Source organism: Patiria miniata, unplaced genomic scaffold (genome assembly GCF_015706575.1).
Source record: "Patiria miniata isolate m_02_andy unplaced genomic scaffold, ASM1570657v1 HiC_scaffold_20, whole genome shotgun sequence".
NCBI classification, from domain to species: Eukaryota; Metazoa; Echinodermata; class Asteroidea; order Valvatida; family Asterinidae; genus Patiria; species Patiria miniata.
This window is the reverse complement of record NW_024037059.1, coordinates 21,825,254-21,841,885: the sequence shown is the minus strand read 5'-3', so window position 1 is coordinate 21,841,885 and position 16,632 is coordinate 21,825,254. Positions and strand designations below refer to the sequence as shown.

At 40.4% G+C, this 16,632-nt stretch overlaps 1 protein-coding gene across 2 annotated transcripts in view; it reads right to left on the bottom strand.

The window, feature by feature from the left end:
• Positions 1-16,632, bottom strand: part of LOC119728204 (atrial natriuretic peptide receptor 2-like) — a 68,873-nt gene that overhangs the window by 22,248 nt on the left and 29,993 nt on the right. For both annotated transcript variants that reach the window (XM_038200338.1, XM_038200337.1), the window contains exons 3-7: positions 14,515-14,587; positions 13,968-14,091; positions 13,146-13,232; positions 6,876-7,019; positions 2,113-2,234 (exon numbers count right to left, since the gene is read on the bottom strand). In XM_038200338.1, coding sequence (XP_038056266.1) covers positions 2,113-2,234; positions 6,876-7,019; positions 13,146-13,232; positions 13,968-14,091; positions 14,515-14,587 — 550 coding nt within the window. The remainder of the gene's footprint in view (positions 1-2,112; positions 2,235-6,875; positions 7,020-13,145; positions 13,233-13,967; positions 14,092-14,514; positions 14,588-16,632) is intronic.

Sequence of the window (16,632 nt, the reverse complement as noted above, 5' to 3'; positions counted from 1 at the left end):
AGCAAGATTAACCAAAACAATTGTCAAATGTGTAGTTTTCTTACATCTTACAGTAGTAAAGAGTTGCACAATAAGAAGTCCTGAGAAATATTCATTGCACATTGAAGTCATCAAATATGATTTACGCTAAGGAATACGGACACGTATGAAGTCTTAAAAGATGTTTGACAAAAATGTGAAATATGTTTGCCCATTAATGAAAACGAATGCCCGATCAACCCCTTACTAATGGTTTAGACGAAATTGAATGAACAGCGCAAAACTTTTAATATGAATGCATTTGATAGGGACGAGTGAAGCTAAAAGGCGATAGAATGCTCGGATAGGGAAATTTAATGATTCTTTTTGATTGTCGAATGCCGATCTGCATGATCTTTCAATTTCAATCTAAATTGAATGAGCCAGGCGTTAAATTAAATGAAAACTTGGTGAAATTGGCCGGGAAAACCTATAGATACAGCCGATGTTAGGTGTTGAATACAATCCATAATTTAGAGCCAATCTAAACCTGCGATGGATAATTACGATTTAATGAAGGAGCTTTACAACTTTATAATCTTACTTTAAATGTTCTATCCCTTTACGACAGGGAAGATGGATACTGTTAATCCAAAGCTAAAAGCCGAAGGCATGTAACTGTCATTCGAGCGCATGTTTGCTGAGTCAGCAAAACGAGACATGTGCATAAGAAACAATAAAAGACGGCTTGTTTTGTCTAGAATAGCAGTCCGCATGTTAGGGCCGTACCAAACCAGGCTATTTGCGGATAACATGTTCCAGGCAAAAGCCAAGAAGAAAAAGACGACAGGCAGTTTTAGTAACAATATTCGGAGGAGATCCATAAACTTTTTGAGAAAAAAAGGTTATTATTTTTCCGCGTCGGTTTGCCGTACATTTGGTTGCCTCCAAGTTAATTGGCTGTGAAACTATCTTTGTGTGACTTGGCAACGAGAAGGCACTGGGAAAGGCCCAACAATTATCAATTTTCAGACACTTGATAAGATATATATAGGTTTTTTCCTGGCTATTTTAAAAGTTTATCATCCGAATTCACCGTTTCTAATATTCAAATTGTCTATCAACATCGATTTTAGTGCACTTCTAATGTTTAATTTCTTCTTTTGTCAGACAATTTCAAATTCAGATCAAGCAAATTAGCACACGTTTTTCGTCCCGGAGTGTTCGATTTCGTCTCGTCTCCGCCAAACCGTGTTATTCAGAAATTAAATTCGTCGAATTATTGATTGATATCAGACGAATTCGATCTCCGAATGCTGCCATACGGCAACAGCTTAGACGAATTTGATCTGTAATGACGAATATTCTCGACCCAGTGACTAAAGAGGGTGACTAAACTTTAAAGTTGAATGGTAAATGACTCAATTGGTTTTGTTAAAAGCGTGTGAAAGTTTTCTCGGAAGAAACTGAATGTAAGAGGTGGTGAATTTGAATGAAAAATTTTCTAAAATAGACACGCGCCCTCACAAAGCCGAAATGAACCCTCTGCTCTTTCCCTTCTTACTGAAGTAGAATATATTTTCAATATGAAGTTGGGGACATTTGTTTTATTAATGTTTGGGAGAGATAGAGAGAGACAGTGGACGAATTAAACTGTAACTTGAAGTGGACTGTCATTGGCCTGTCCCAATGGCTGGCCAGTGAAATGAGATTTGAAGGACCAATTTCAGCTGACATTCCTAGAATTGGTAGGACTACTGAGAGAATTTGCGACTTGTATCGAATTGCCCGATGATGAAAGAGCTTCAGCACTGGTCATACATCATGCCTGCCGACGGATAATCATAGCAGGCGGGGTGCTTTACACGGCAAATAAACCGAGGGTCCGAGGAAGGCGAGTCCGCTCGTTGGTGGAAAACTCGCCCCATTAATTACGATCACCAATGTTCCAAATTACGCGTGACATTTGCCGAGGCCTTCTCGCCAACCTTGGCGGGAAAAAAATGAGCAGCATTCCAGGATTGATGATTATTATGATTATTAAAGTCCAACATCAAATGCCTCACGTGTGCACATCAATTTTGCTCTCTCATTACATGTCCGAGGATGTTAGTGTTTTACTGTTTTGTTTGCATTATCTCACTCCAGTCTTACCGGATATTTTTACCACCCATCTGTCGTCCACCACACAGTTTGATGACTTGAGCCTGCCGTGGTAGATTTTGTTGCTGTGTAAATGGTTCATCCCGCGCGCTATATCACTGCAGAACGAAAACCTGGCAAGAAAAACAAAGAGACAATGTCGGAGTCCAAACTTAAACGCACGTATACAACATTTGCTGTTGCTGTAATTTTCAGAAATAGATTGATTTGGGGTTAGTATTTTATAGCAAATATACTGTTACACTGACCTGTTTAAAGTTTTGTGTCTATAGATGCTGGGAAAACCCAAGGAAAAAAATGTTGTTTTTGTAGTCTGGTTCCCTGACCCACTGCAGGCGAAACGGAGCAATTTATAGAATTGTCAAGTCAGAGAACCAGACTAGCTGACTTGCACCCACACTGCAAAAACTGCAGTGTTAAATTTACACTGTTGGTATCTATATAGGACCATCTGGTGTTAAATATTACTGGTGTTGTCCTATATAGATACCGAATGGTGTTAAATTAACACTGCAGTTTTTGCAGTGCATTCACGGATGTGTAACCGATCTCAAACAAAAAGTGAACTAACTAAATTTGGTAAATTAAGGGCAGTATTTGAAAAAAAGTCACTTCATCAATGCTGTATGGTCCAACTCGTATTCTAATTATGACTTTTCGAAAAAAAACAAAATCATTTTTCTTCAGACAGAAAGAAGCACGGGCCTAAAGCTTCCCAGAGATTAACTGCAAACTCCTTAAACCGTTGTTATGAGCGCAAGTGGAGTTATGCTAGCTACATTCCTGACAAGTTCCTTTTTAGAAAGCAGCATCAATTTTATTTTCTCAAGCTGAGACAATTAATATCATTCTACAACACCTTTCTAGCTATATATTACACTCTCTAAATGTAAAAGAGTAAAAAGTAAAAAGAAAAATACGAAAGAGTTGTCCGCCATATGGCTCTTTAAAAGAGTGGAGGTTTTACTCTTTTAAAGAGAAGTGTTCATCTTTTAGAGTAGTTTTTTTTTTACTACGGCTCATAGTGAAAACCACTCTTGTAAAGACCAATATGGCGGACAACTCTTTTGGAGTGTTTTTTTCACTCTTTTAAATTGTTTACCATTGTTAACCAGAAAATACAAGCTTCATAATTTGCTTTGGAACTTTTTTTCTCGAAGCCATAATTTGGCAAAACAGGTGAGTCTTTGCCCATTGGTAAGGAACCTAACTATCTATTTTTTTTCTCAATGACGTCTACCGAATCTGCAGGTGACTTCCTCTGGTCTAAACTCAGTATACAGTTGGGCCTATTCAGCAATGACTGTCTTCGTACGTGTTTGTCTATCGGATGACTGTCGTCGTACGTGTTTGGCTATAGGGAATGTGTTCATATAAAGAGTCAACACGTTAAAGGCATTCATTTTTTTAATGCAATACCTTAATATGCACCAAATTTGTGTCCAAAATAACTATATTTTCAATCTTCACATTGCCATTAACAAGGGGTTTTTGGTAACTTAAAAAACACGTTTTTTTTTATTGATGCTCATACCGATTTCCATATTCATGAGCAAAACTGTGATGTCATGCAAGGTACATACTTCAGCAGCAAAGGTTGCTAGAATTTTATATTTGTTGGCTTTGGTATATTTTAATTTAGTTGATTCATTGTTGTCAGTATTCATAAGCAACGTTTACGCACAAATATTTTCAATGACCCAATTTGTGGGGATTATAAGTTGAACAGGAAAATCCCTAAAGTGAAGAGTTCATGGCCTTAAATTACATCACAGCAACAGCACCCTTATTTGTCAGGATTAAATGTTCAAACAAATTGCACTCTATATAACTATTACCCTTAAGCGATGTCTCATAGTTTTCATACATTCAGAGGAACTTTTTTTTGCACTAAGTTATATTCCGGTGTAACATTCATTTTATGGTCCCTTTAAAGGGAGTTCGCCTCTCGCATAGACACGAAACACGCGCAAATCACCACTGACTTAGGCGCTAGTGGCATTGGTTAAACAAAGTGGGCAGATCACATGATATAGCCCCAGAAGAGCCCCAACTGAAGACGCCACACTGCGGTGTAGGGCGGTGTAAGTCATGAACAGTTTACCTATGGCACTGTCTAGCACGCCTTGTCAAGCTTGATATATACGTAGAGCCTTTGTGTTTGAACAGAGAACCGAGAGTACTTTCACCGCTTTCATATCCATCCACCCGTACTAAAATAAATGCATCCTTCATACAGTGACATTCTTTACCCTTTTTCTTTTTTTTTTAAAATCCAAGAACACACGATATAAGGCAGATGTACTTTCATCGACTATTTGAAGTTTTATAGAAGAGAAAAAATCCACCGTGTCACTATCCAGAAAAAAAGGACTTAGATTTTGAGATACTTTAAAATTTAGAAGACCCATTTTTTTCCTTTCAATAAAAAAAATGCACTTTGCCTCTTGGTATGAGGAGAACCTAATAAGCGCTGGCCTTGCATGTGTGTTCATAGCAATGGGGAGGGCAGACGCATTTTAATTGCGTCTCTTGCAATCGATGTATGTCTGGGCCTATAAAGACCGACACTTCAACCATTTTGCGGGTAAACACAGTTTGGCATTTTAACACTGCACTAATCGATGAATCGTCTGGCTCTTTAACCGGGTTTTTGAGAGTCCTGTCAGTCGGGCGCGTGCGCCAAGGCGCAGGGTCCAAACACGGGTACACCTGAATGTCTCCAGGGCGATAGTACAACGCACGTTGGGAAACCATCAAACGTGTAACAGAGCATGGCCTATCGAGTCGATATACAACTCAGTCCCAAAGTCAGGGTATATGGAGCATCTTCAACTGACTGCAACACGAAATGCACCACCTTCGGGCCACCCAGGGAAGTATCTCCCCAGACTCGTGGGCATGTATCAATACGATCCCTCCACTTCACACAAAACCCGCATAAATTGGAAATCAAGAGAGGCTTGTGGCAAATGTACGAGACAAAGGCAGAATAAGAGATTGAGAGAAGGAAACTATAGATTCATGTTTGGAAAAGTAAAAGACTGAAGTGCAAACAGCGTGCCTTTACATGTCGATGACTAGTTAAGAGCTGATAACGCAATACCGGGGGCCTAGACGTGACTGACGCTCCATACTAAACACCGAGTTAACGAGCTATGCTCTCGGACCTGGTTTGAAACCAAAGAGGTTTAAGCAAAGACATCCCTACTCCGTGAGCACGATCCATGAATAGTTTCTGTTCAGTCATTCCCAACTGAGAAATAAAACACCCGTTCTTCTATAGATACAAAAAAATGCACTTGTTTACCAACTGTTGATTTCATATGGGAATACAGACTTTAATCTCCCAATGGATCAATTTACAATAAACTTTTCAAACATCCAAATAGTCACCGGAGACGAATGGTGTACAGCGAAACTGCTCAGAAACGTAGCATAGGATACTGTCAAAAGAATTAGATTTAGAAGATACAGCACAAAACAATAATAATATTCTCATTTAAAATGCACCGACACGAACATTTTTTAATGTTAATATGCCATGATATTATTGATAATATTCTGTACGTACTAATTAAATATTCCATACCTAATTCATGGATGTTCTACATAGAAAACGTACCAGTAGTTTCTTCAAGTGCAACTTGAACAAAATGCATAGTAAATTCAAAATGGAAACCAGCGACTGATAATATTAACATACAGTCGAAACGATACGAACTGATAAACGTGCAGTGCATTTAGTACGATAAATTGAAAGAAGTTCCAAAAGAGGTCAAGCACTTTACCTGAAAATCAAATTGACCTCTACATTATTACCGTATTACTTTAGCAATGTTGTTACCGGTGTGTGTACTTCAACTACTCGTTATTTAACAAACCAAAATCAGTTTTCTTTATTTTGTACCCTAATTAAAAAACAAAAACAGAAATAGAACAAGGAATAGACTTTTCTTAGCAGGGGTTTGAAATAAGCTCTCGATACTGAAAGGTTTTACCATAGAGCAATCTGCCTACATACAGGACGTCCTGAAAAAAATGGTGCATGTAAATCCCTCCATTTTTGCTAATTTACAACCAAACTGTTCTGCGGATGTTTACACCATCTTCAATATAATAGATTTAGCTTGAAAATACCGTTTGTTTCATTGAGATTGCTTTTGTAAATCCAAAGATAATGTTTGAATAACGGCAAAGCCAAGAAACCCATTTTGTGCCACTATCTGTGAAGCAGCTGAAATCAGTATAGTCCTAGTCTAAAACCAAATCACTTTACTGTAAGTGATTTTAACATTTTTAAGCAGAGTGTGCAATACTTATTTATATTTAATTGAACTCTTTCATTGAAGTTTTAAAGAAGTGAACCTGTCTGTACTATTAAATTGTTTGAACATAAGAACAAAACCCTATATTTTCGTGTAAATGGATGTTTGTCTTACACCCATAGGGATAATCTTATCAAAAGAGCCATACTGGCATTGTCTGATCTTTGAAGCACTCGCTTCCTAAACGGAATGTTGTGTTTTTGGCTTTGCGGTTATTCAAACATGTCTCAGGATTTACAAAAGCAATCTTAATTAAACAAACGGTATTCTCAAGCTAAATCTGTAACCTTGAAGATCGTGTTAACATGTGCAGTAAATTCCGGTTGTAAATTGGTGAAAATGGCAGGGTTTACATGTACCATTATTTTCAGGACACCCTGTATAAACAGGGAATGAAAAGCGAAAAAAAATCCAACATTCACCCACCTGAAACTCCAGTTCAGCGGAACGTCATCGTTAAGAAGCACATCAGTGAGACTGCCCTTGGGACAGTATTCCGTTGCTATGGCAACGTGGGGGACCTCAATACACCCTCCCATGAACTTGCATAGGTTAACATGATGAATATCTCTGGCGAAGTAGAGCAGATTGGAATGAGAAATGTGAGTTTGGACGACTTAAACTAACAGGTTGTTTTGAACTGATAAATGGTATACAGGCAAATTCAATTTGCAAGCTCTACTGATGAATATGGCACGACGGTTTGTTCATGTTCGGAAGTAGCTGCATCAACACACCTGACACGGAGAAATAAACACATTATTAATGTGACACCAGAAGCGCATATCGGCACAGCAGTGCATTTACTGAAGGCCGTGTCCATGTGAATTGATTTCTACCGACAAAATGTCTTAGCATAAAACACCTGTATAACGTTAAAACCTATTTGTTAGGGCGTCCCTTTTCATTCTCATGCTTCTCATATTTTTATTTGCCTCTGGAGACGGGTCGGTCGGTGGGCAAAAGAAAAAAAAGTACAGTTGCAGCGTAAAGTTGGCTAAATTAAATTATGCCAAATGTATCTCTTACTTTGTTTATTTCAATGAGATTATCATGAGTTGATATCACTGAACAATACTATTGCAAAGCCATCTTTGTCAAGATGTAGTAGACTTACATTGTCCTGCAGCTCACTAACGTTTTGGCTGTAGTGGCAGCCATGACACAACATTAAAGGTAAACTACTTCCTGTTAATGTTATGATTTTATTCCACAAATAGGAACATGTACATGTTAATGTACCCTTAAGGAGACATTTTTTTCGTCACAAGTTATACCTAAGGGAGACATCGGACATTAAGGAGACATTTCAATGTCTCCCTAATGTCACAACTCCTAGTTAGAGGCAAAATTGTATAGTCGCAAATAGGCTGGATCGATTGCTCATGGTCCAAAACGTAAATATACCAGAATTCGTGGGGGTATTAGATAAGGGAAATTGGGGTTAGGGGTAATTAAAGTTGGAAAAATTGTGTGCACAACCCCATGGGAATGTCCCAGGTACCATTCCCCGATATGATGACGCCACATCCTCGCATCTTTGGAATTGCATCGGTTGCTTTATACGCCGTGCCTCGCGTAAAAGCAGATATTGTTTTCCATAATTGTTCAAAAAGTACAGATCCCGATTGCCTGAATGTGGTATTCACTTGGTTGCTTTCATTTGTTTTGTGTGTGTGTGTGTGTTAGTAAGGGTTCCAGACATAGTTGGAAATGAGAACCACCAATCCTATTCACGATCTTATTTGTCCTCCTTGAAAGAAGGTAACTGCAACACACACTACAAGGGGGAAAGTTATTCATTCGCAGTTAATATTTTAGTAATACTGAGAAAACAAATGACCCAGTTTGAATTCACCCTTAGCAAGTATCAGGGATGTATTACCAAGACAAGTAAGCTGGCTTCTTGGAAATTGCTGATACTATGACGTCGGGAAATGACGGGGCTAGACACGCAAATTTGATTGATAAATGCCACTTTAAAATATAGATACGTTTTTCTTAAACCGCTGTCATGGTAAAGTGACAAGGCACGCTTTGGGAGGATAAGCGCGTTACTCAGGCGCACTATTTCTCCAAGGGGCATGCACAAAACCGCACAGCAAACACATGACTAGTATCAATCCGCCAAGTACCGTATATAAGCCGAGCACCTCTAAACAGCGCTTCGCCTATCAAGTATTTCCCGATGTCTCAGGGATGTTTGTTTAACGCCAGCTGCACTTTTCCCCTGAACATGAATGTCCTCACTCAAGTGGTTATGGGTTAACCAAGTTCAGCATCGCGGTGATTGCTTCTCGATTTTCCAGCACGATGTGTAACACGCATCGAAGCCAAAGACCCTATTCCCCTCACAAGTCACATTCATGAAAAAAAAAACATTCACGGGCAAAGGAGGAGATAAGAAAAACACCGAATTCGCATCCCAATTTCCAATTTGTATCTAGAAGGCAGATTGAATTTGGCTAGAGCTAACGCCCACAACGTATTTGGCTGGAAGCCTTGATATAAAAAATGGAAAAAGGAAAGACAGAAGTTACGGGCGTCACTTTCCGCGTCCATTTCAATTCCATTACGGCAAATCTGATTCTGCCTTATCCGGCAAATCGAAGTGGCAACCCAGGGTGCTCGATGCATTCCAATGCATACACTTAGAGGCAAAAACAACAGGACGAATTTCCATCTCTTATGGATCTCGGTAACTCTCAAGACCAGAATCGCCCAATTCGGAGGGAAATCCATACAAAAGCGCGCGGGACACCAATTCGCTGCTACCAGGTGCCGCAAGCACATGCGTTCATGTACACATACTACAGTTTGTCTCCAAAAAAGTGTCCATCTGACTATTTTTGAAATAGCTACAAAACCATGAAGTCAATTTTTTATGCTCCTTATCCTTGGCCTCAACCCCTATATATGAGTTTCATTTAATGTCAGTCACGCATCACTACACAATTGTCAATTGATCACAACAGCTTTTTTGGACACTGTGACCAAGTTCCTTGCCTTAATCAATTTCAGTGCTGTGTTATGTAAGCAGTGAAAACTCCTGCATGTTGTGAAAAGGGCTGCGGTTGGGATCGGAATCACTTGCGTGGCTATCAGTCATCATAGCAAGACCTCAGTTTCATGCTCAAGGGCAAACGATTCTAATCCCAAACCACATCAGCCTTTTTTCACAACATGAAGGGCTTTACCCAGCTTACATAACACAGCACTGAAATTGATTAAGGCAAGGAACTTTGTCAGTGTCCAAAAAAATATACTGTGATCAACTGCCGATTGTGCAGTGAAACGTGATGAAAATAAAATGAAACTCATAGGGGTTAAGGCCAAGGATAAGAGGTATCTGCACAATAAAAAAAAATCAGAATTGACTTCATGGTTTTGTAGTTATTTCAAAAACAATCAGACGGACACTTTTTGGGACATACTGTATAGTAAACACGCTGGAGTCAGGACTCCGTACCGATTGTATGTACATTGTGTAGTATTTTTATTTGTTTGGTCGGTTTGCCACATTTGATCGCTTGGCTTGATTAGCTACAGCCCCAAGCCACAGCCTGACGTATTCTCTCTTTAATCATGAATTATGCCTGCATCGGTTTCTGGCCGATTCCAAGGCAGCACACTGACACTCTTTTAAATGGATGGAGCCCGAAATTAACCGAAATATCGATCATCATTCTAGGTAGGTCATGTCTCTTTTTATTTTGAAGAAGAATCTTATAAAAATATAGAGCCAAAAACCAGTGGCGAAACAGAAGTTTCCGCGTTCGTTCTATATATGGGTATACTCCATGGTATAATACACGAAGCACCGCCGTCAGAGAAACGATCAAGACTTTCTGTTTTCACTTTTATGGGCGGCAGAACCGGGGGGGGGGGGGCAGATTTTCCCAGGCCAACAAAAGTGCCCCTCTCACGGTTATAAATGTGCCCCCCTCGAGATGAAAACAAAAGTGCCCCTCAAACGTACACGTATGAAAGCATATGATCGCGCTACAGATAAAATTGTCTCCTCTCTTGTAAAAACAAGTACCCCTCAAAGCACTAACAAGATTGTGCCCCTTCCAGAGATGGACAATTACCCCTCGAAAGCACAAATACCCCTCTTACAATAATAAAATTGTGCCCCTCTCGAGATAGAAAATTGGCCATCAAAAACAACAGCGCATCTCACGATAAATTCTTGAGATGGAAAACTGCCCCTTTGAAAGCACAATTTTATTAGTGCCCCGCTCGCAACATTAAAATTGTGCCCCTCTCATAGTTCATGGAAACTGGCCTTTAAAAATAATAGTGCTCCTCCTCAAGCGAATAAAATGGTCACTGAGCTGGCCATCAAGAGCAACAGTGCCCCTCTCGCGATAACAAAGAATGGTCTCTCTACATAACTAGTCAAATTCATGGGCGGACCCAGAGAGGTTACTGCCGGGGCCGGAGGGTGTGCGGTGTGCCGAAGGCCCAAGGGCGGATCCAAGGGGGGGGGGGGGCAACGGGGCCATGCCTCCCCCCCAAAAAAAACCAACAACACACAAACCAATTTTTTTTTAGTGGCGTCACAAAAAAGGCAGCCACTACGTACACCACCATCTTTTCACCAAAACTTGTTAAAGTGGACATAAATTGCCTCAGATCGCACCACAGAGTATCTAAAATCCATTTCCCCCCGGGGCCCTTAAGCGAGCCCCGAACCCCACGCCGTTGTTTGCCCCCATAAAAGATTGTGTTCTGGATCCGCCATTGCGGAGGCCAAAGGGCTCTCACTTTCACACCGACGGAAGATGCCCCCCTTTTCTTGGTAAGTGCCCCTTTTTTGGTGTTGCCCCCCCCCCCAAGTTTGAAAAGCGTTCTGCCGCCCCAGTTTTTTTTCTGGGCTGATATTGCACCTATTTAGCAGGAAGTACTTACATTATAAGACTATTGGTAAATTGTCATGGAGCCCTAGAGAACTGGAGCCCCTACGAACGACTGAAAAATGTCTCTTTCGCTTCCTAACGGTAGCGCATTGTACCCCGACTCATTTACGCGCAAACTGGCACGAGCCCTTCGAGATACCTGTCTATTTGTTGAGCAGACGGTGTGTCGTGAAGGGCTCGGAATTTGTGACGCATTTGCACGGAAACGAGTCAGGGTACAGTGTACGACTGATGTTTTTTCATGAAACTTGACAAATTTCATATTGACCAATTTGGGAACCGCCAACATAGGGCTGGATAGCTTGATAAGAGTATAAATGGTAAGAGCACGGAATGGTTATCCAAAAGGTCGCAGGTTCAAAAGTTTTCACTTGTTCGTATGGGGCTCCAGTTCATCTTTATTTCTGGGAAATAACAGCTTTCTGTGCGAATGACAATTTGCGGATAGTCTTATATAATGTAAGTGCTTTCTACAAAACAGGTGCAATTTCAGCCCAGAAAACGTCGCTGATGGAATTAAAGTCGAAATAGAAAGTCTTGATTGTTTCTCTGACGGCGGTGCTTCGTGTATTAAACCATGGAGGAATAACAACGACGGAAACTTCTGTTTCGCCACTGGTTTTTGGCTTTATATTTACAAGATCCTTCTTTAAAATACAAAGAGACATGACCTATATCTAGAAAGAGAATTGATATTTCGGGTAAGTTCGAGCTACCCATTCATTTAAAAGAGTGTCAATGTGCTGCAACTTTGCGGGGCCGCTCGCTCATCACACACACGTTTTAGGCCGCCGTGTTTGTTTGTATTATTTACCTCGCTATGATTTTCAAGATGGCGTACCCCGATAAAGGTCTATTAATTTGAAGTTAGAATGAGTTTGCAATACACTAGAGGAGAGATTCTTGACAGCGGGAGTGTAATATGACACCTAACCGACCAAAAAACTACATGTTATTGATCTTTAAATGTCATCCGCGTCTTCTCGCCGAACTCCTTTAAAAGATGTCTTGATTAAATGACATCTCAACAATGAACTTGCTGACATAGTTCCATGCAGTCATTCACAACGCACGGCAATCCTCGATTGGACCATCTGGACAGATGCGTGTGGGTTGGGCCCGCCTCTGAGAAATCAACCGATGTTCTTGATTGTCTATGTTCCACGCTATTCTTGTCTGGCAACTTTCCTCAAGAGTCGTGATAACGCCATAATCAAAATATATATTCTTTCTTTTTTTCGGTTTCCCGTGAGATGTATCGCTTGAGACGGGGACATCAGCTCGCTCTTGTCATCAAAAAGTCACTGACCGGCGATATACCGACGTTCTAAGGAAAATAAATGCCTCGCTGGAAGTATTTCATCGTGGGCCTGAAGAGGTAAAATATTGATTCGGACAGCGTGGATGCAGGCGTGAGAGGCAGCTGAACTGTTGCTTTCTAGTGTCGATGCTTTCTATTATCTTTTCGGTCGAGAGACGAACGACGCGATTGGAAAATGACCCCTGGCATGTTTGTCTTTGATGGCGAGGCAGGAAACAGCCGTTGGTGAGTTGGAGGGGTTCCATCATTCGGATAACAAACTTGTGAACTTGTATTTTTCATTTTTCTTTTCAGGAAACGAAACTGCCATTCATTGAGACACTAAAACGAACACGGGTATTCGATTCGATTTCGGACCTCGAGAGTCAACCTTCTTCCAACCACGCCCAATCCACTTTCAAGCTCACACAAAATATCTCAGTCACAAACAAGGAATTGATCACTAAGTCTTACCTTACTTGTTTCACCTCCTTCCGGATGCATTTGTCCAAGGCAAATGACATTTTGTTGATAATTTTAATGGCAATAGTTTGCCCATTCCTGTTGAGATAAAAATACAAGGTATCACATTCTCTACTTCATATGCTTATATAAGTAATACCACTTGAATGACTAGAAATGTAAACATTTGGTTCTTGTTCTCAAACTGTTGAAGCCTCATATTTATCAAGGGAATACACGGGAGCTCGGCCGGTTTTTAAACACCATGGTGAGCGTAATTAACAGCATCCAGACTCAAGCAGCACATATTTATTCCATACTCAACCAGCACGTATTTATTCCCATTCACAAATACCTTTACGGTCAAAAAAAATCAAAAGTTTTAGGTCCAAATATCAACACAGGTCAAAAATTATAAATTTCCATCGATTTGTTCAACAAGTTTACTTCATTTTTTTTCTCGAAACAGCCCTCCAGCTATGTTATGGTATGTCCCTCGCGTAAGTAAACGTAGACAACTCCTTATATGGAGATTGGCGCATGCGTCACGCGTACTGTGCGATGTTGCGCAGAACGCAGCTGTAAGGATTGTGAACGTTCAACCGGAGTCCAAATTTCATGTGACACTGGCAAGTGTTTAAGACCAGCCAGCCGGTGTTTTATCAACCGTTTAAAACCGGCCAAGTGATGGGCTCTCGACCAATATGAATGGGTAAACTGTCTTAGGTATTTATGAATAAAACTTTTCAATTAGAATGATGTTTAAGTAAGTACCACGCGATGCGATTTATCGGACGTCGTATGTGGCTGTTTCCAATGAATAACGAGACTTACAATATTCCGGTTTGTGTGAAGAGTTGTTTGGAATGGGCGGCGGCAGCCAGACCACCAATACTTGACGCTTCGTTATCCGTCCGTACACTGATGACGCTACCGGTGAAACCTCGCATGCCGGTATCTGGAACAAAGCAGTGGCAAACACTGTTGATTAAACAACAGATATAGGAATGAAATCCCGTTTTTGGTTGAGATTAGGGACAACAGACTCTCGGACTAAAGTGGAAAATGTTTTGTTTTTCTTTTTGGATTTTTTTTTTTTTTAACCGAATAATTAATATCTATCACGATTTTGTGACAAACTTCTTATTCGATGCCTTGTGTATAACGGTACAGTTCTATGCCCGGTAAAGTTCTACAAAAAAAAAATATTTTCCATTATTGTTTAATCCCGCTTCTCATTTTAAAGTTATGTTTATCTCTAGCTTGATATTTTGAATGACCATGTTCTTGTTTAAGGGGGTTTCTCATCCTAACAAGTTTCTGAGTATGATTCCTGCATCATGTCTCTCATGACACCAACTAAATAACCGTGACCTCTGACCTGGCTTGATGTCGTCATAGTTGACGATCCAGCTCTCGTCCCAAAGCATCTTCTCCTGCCTCCAGTAGAAATACTGAGAAAAATCAATCAATGAGAGACAATCTAAATGATGACATAGCAGCGGCTCATTTAGCATTGCGTAAATTCCGCGGCGGATGGGCAGGCATTCTCCGCCCTCCTGACAACTTGTCGAAATACATGCTCAGACAGGCCTTTAAAAACCACAAGCTCATCCATATGTCTCCACGATGAGTGTTCGTTAAACGCTTTGTGTATAATACACAAAATGAGAAACTTTTAAGACGACCGAATCAACTCATGACTGACCATAAGGGGACCATGTAATGATAATTCAAACGTGGGAGGCGTACGCGACTCGGGCAAATCGATTCTTTTAATATTGATACGATTATTTCACCAGACTCATATCTGTGCCTCACCATATTGATGCAAAATGAAATATATCTAGGATTGTTATACCTCTGTCTTGAATACTGCATCTTCATTGGCCTAAAACGATCACGTGTTAAGTTTGTAAAAAGTCATGGCACACTCCCTGTGGGATCCGTACGTGATATCCCACAGGGAGTGTGCTATGACTTTGTGCGTACGGCCGGTACGTACGGTGTGAAACGCTTGAATCGTTGGTACCCACGCTATTTTCACCATGTTTTTACGCATTAATGGGAGCAGCGACCTAGCAGACGATCAGCTACATGCATGTGAGTGGACGTTCGATTGTCATGATTGCTGTGTTTACTGTTTGTTTTCGTGATTTTTACATCAAAATCAAACGAATCCACGACAAAGGTATAACAAAACAATTGTTGACCACATCACAGCAGTCAACAATTGTTAATTGAAGCTTTCATTCTTGTTCATTTCAATTCGATTCACTCGTGGAGCCATTCTTCCAGTGTGGTACCATTCATTTATGTATGCAAATATGAAGCATTTGCAAACCCAAAACAAATGTATACACAAAGCCGACAAATTCAAACACAATGCCAAGCGAAACAACCAACCGTGTTTACATTTGAGGATAGGTTTATGGCGATCCTTTACGACGCAATACGCAATATTGGCCATGAGAAAACGAAAGGCATATCTCGGGATAATCCATTCATCAGGCTAATTATTCTGAAGCTTTTCGTATTTTCATTCCGGTTCGATCCACTCGTGGAGCCCATTCTTCCAGTAAAGTATTATTGGTTTATGCATGCATAGCAAAGTCTGCACGAAGCATGGACAAAAGCAAAAGAAATCTCTACACAGAGCTGATGTTCATTTTTGGAATCAACTGTGCTCAATATAGCTATGGAATAACGAAACAGCGTATTGTAGGTCTCCCCATGTAAAGAGCCTGAATTTCAGAAAATTTTAATTTACTTGAGTGCATTTGGCAAAAAATGAAACAAATAGCATGACGTGGAAAAGTTATCATTTTTAGTCCAAAATGTATTTTTCTCCCTCGAATTCAGAGATTTTACAATGATTTTCGTATTGACTAGGTCTATTGGTCACTAAAGAAGCTCTTCGGGTATTCAAATTTTCTCCAACAACTACATTTGCAAACAAAGTGTGCTTGAACGTAAAGCAGCAACCAGCAAACGTACTACCCAACAACACTACCAGTTAATCATACAGCGAGCCAAATTCAATCAGCCAAACAGCCAAAACTAGCGAGCAAATAAGCCAACAAATCTGCTAGCCAACCAACCAACCAACAAATTTACCACAAGACTACAGCCATCTACCAAGCCCAAAGTCAACCAGCCAAATAACAAAAATAGCAAGCTCAAACGAAAAGCTACCAAACCTGCTAGCCATCCAACTAGTCAACAATACTACTCGCCAACCAACCAGCAAGCCATAGTTTAACCAGTCAGAGGTATATACCAGTCAACTGGCCACCATTCCAACAAACCCACCAGCCAACAAACCATCTAACAAGCTACCAGTCAACCAACGAGTCAACAAACAAACGTACTAGCCACAAACCAACAACCAGCCAACAAACCTACCTGCCAATCAACCAGCCAGCAAACCAGCCAACAAACCTATATACCAGCCATCAACCAACCAACAAACCTACAAAATCAACCAACCAGCCAACAA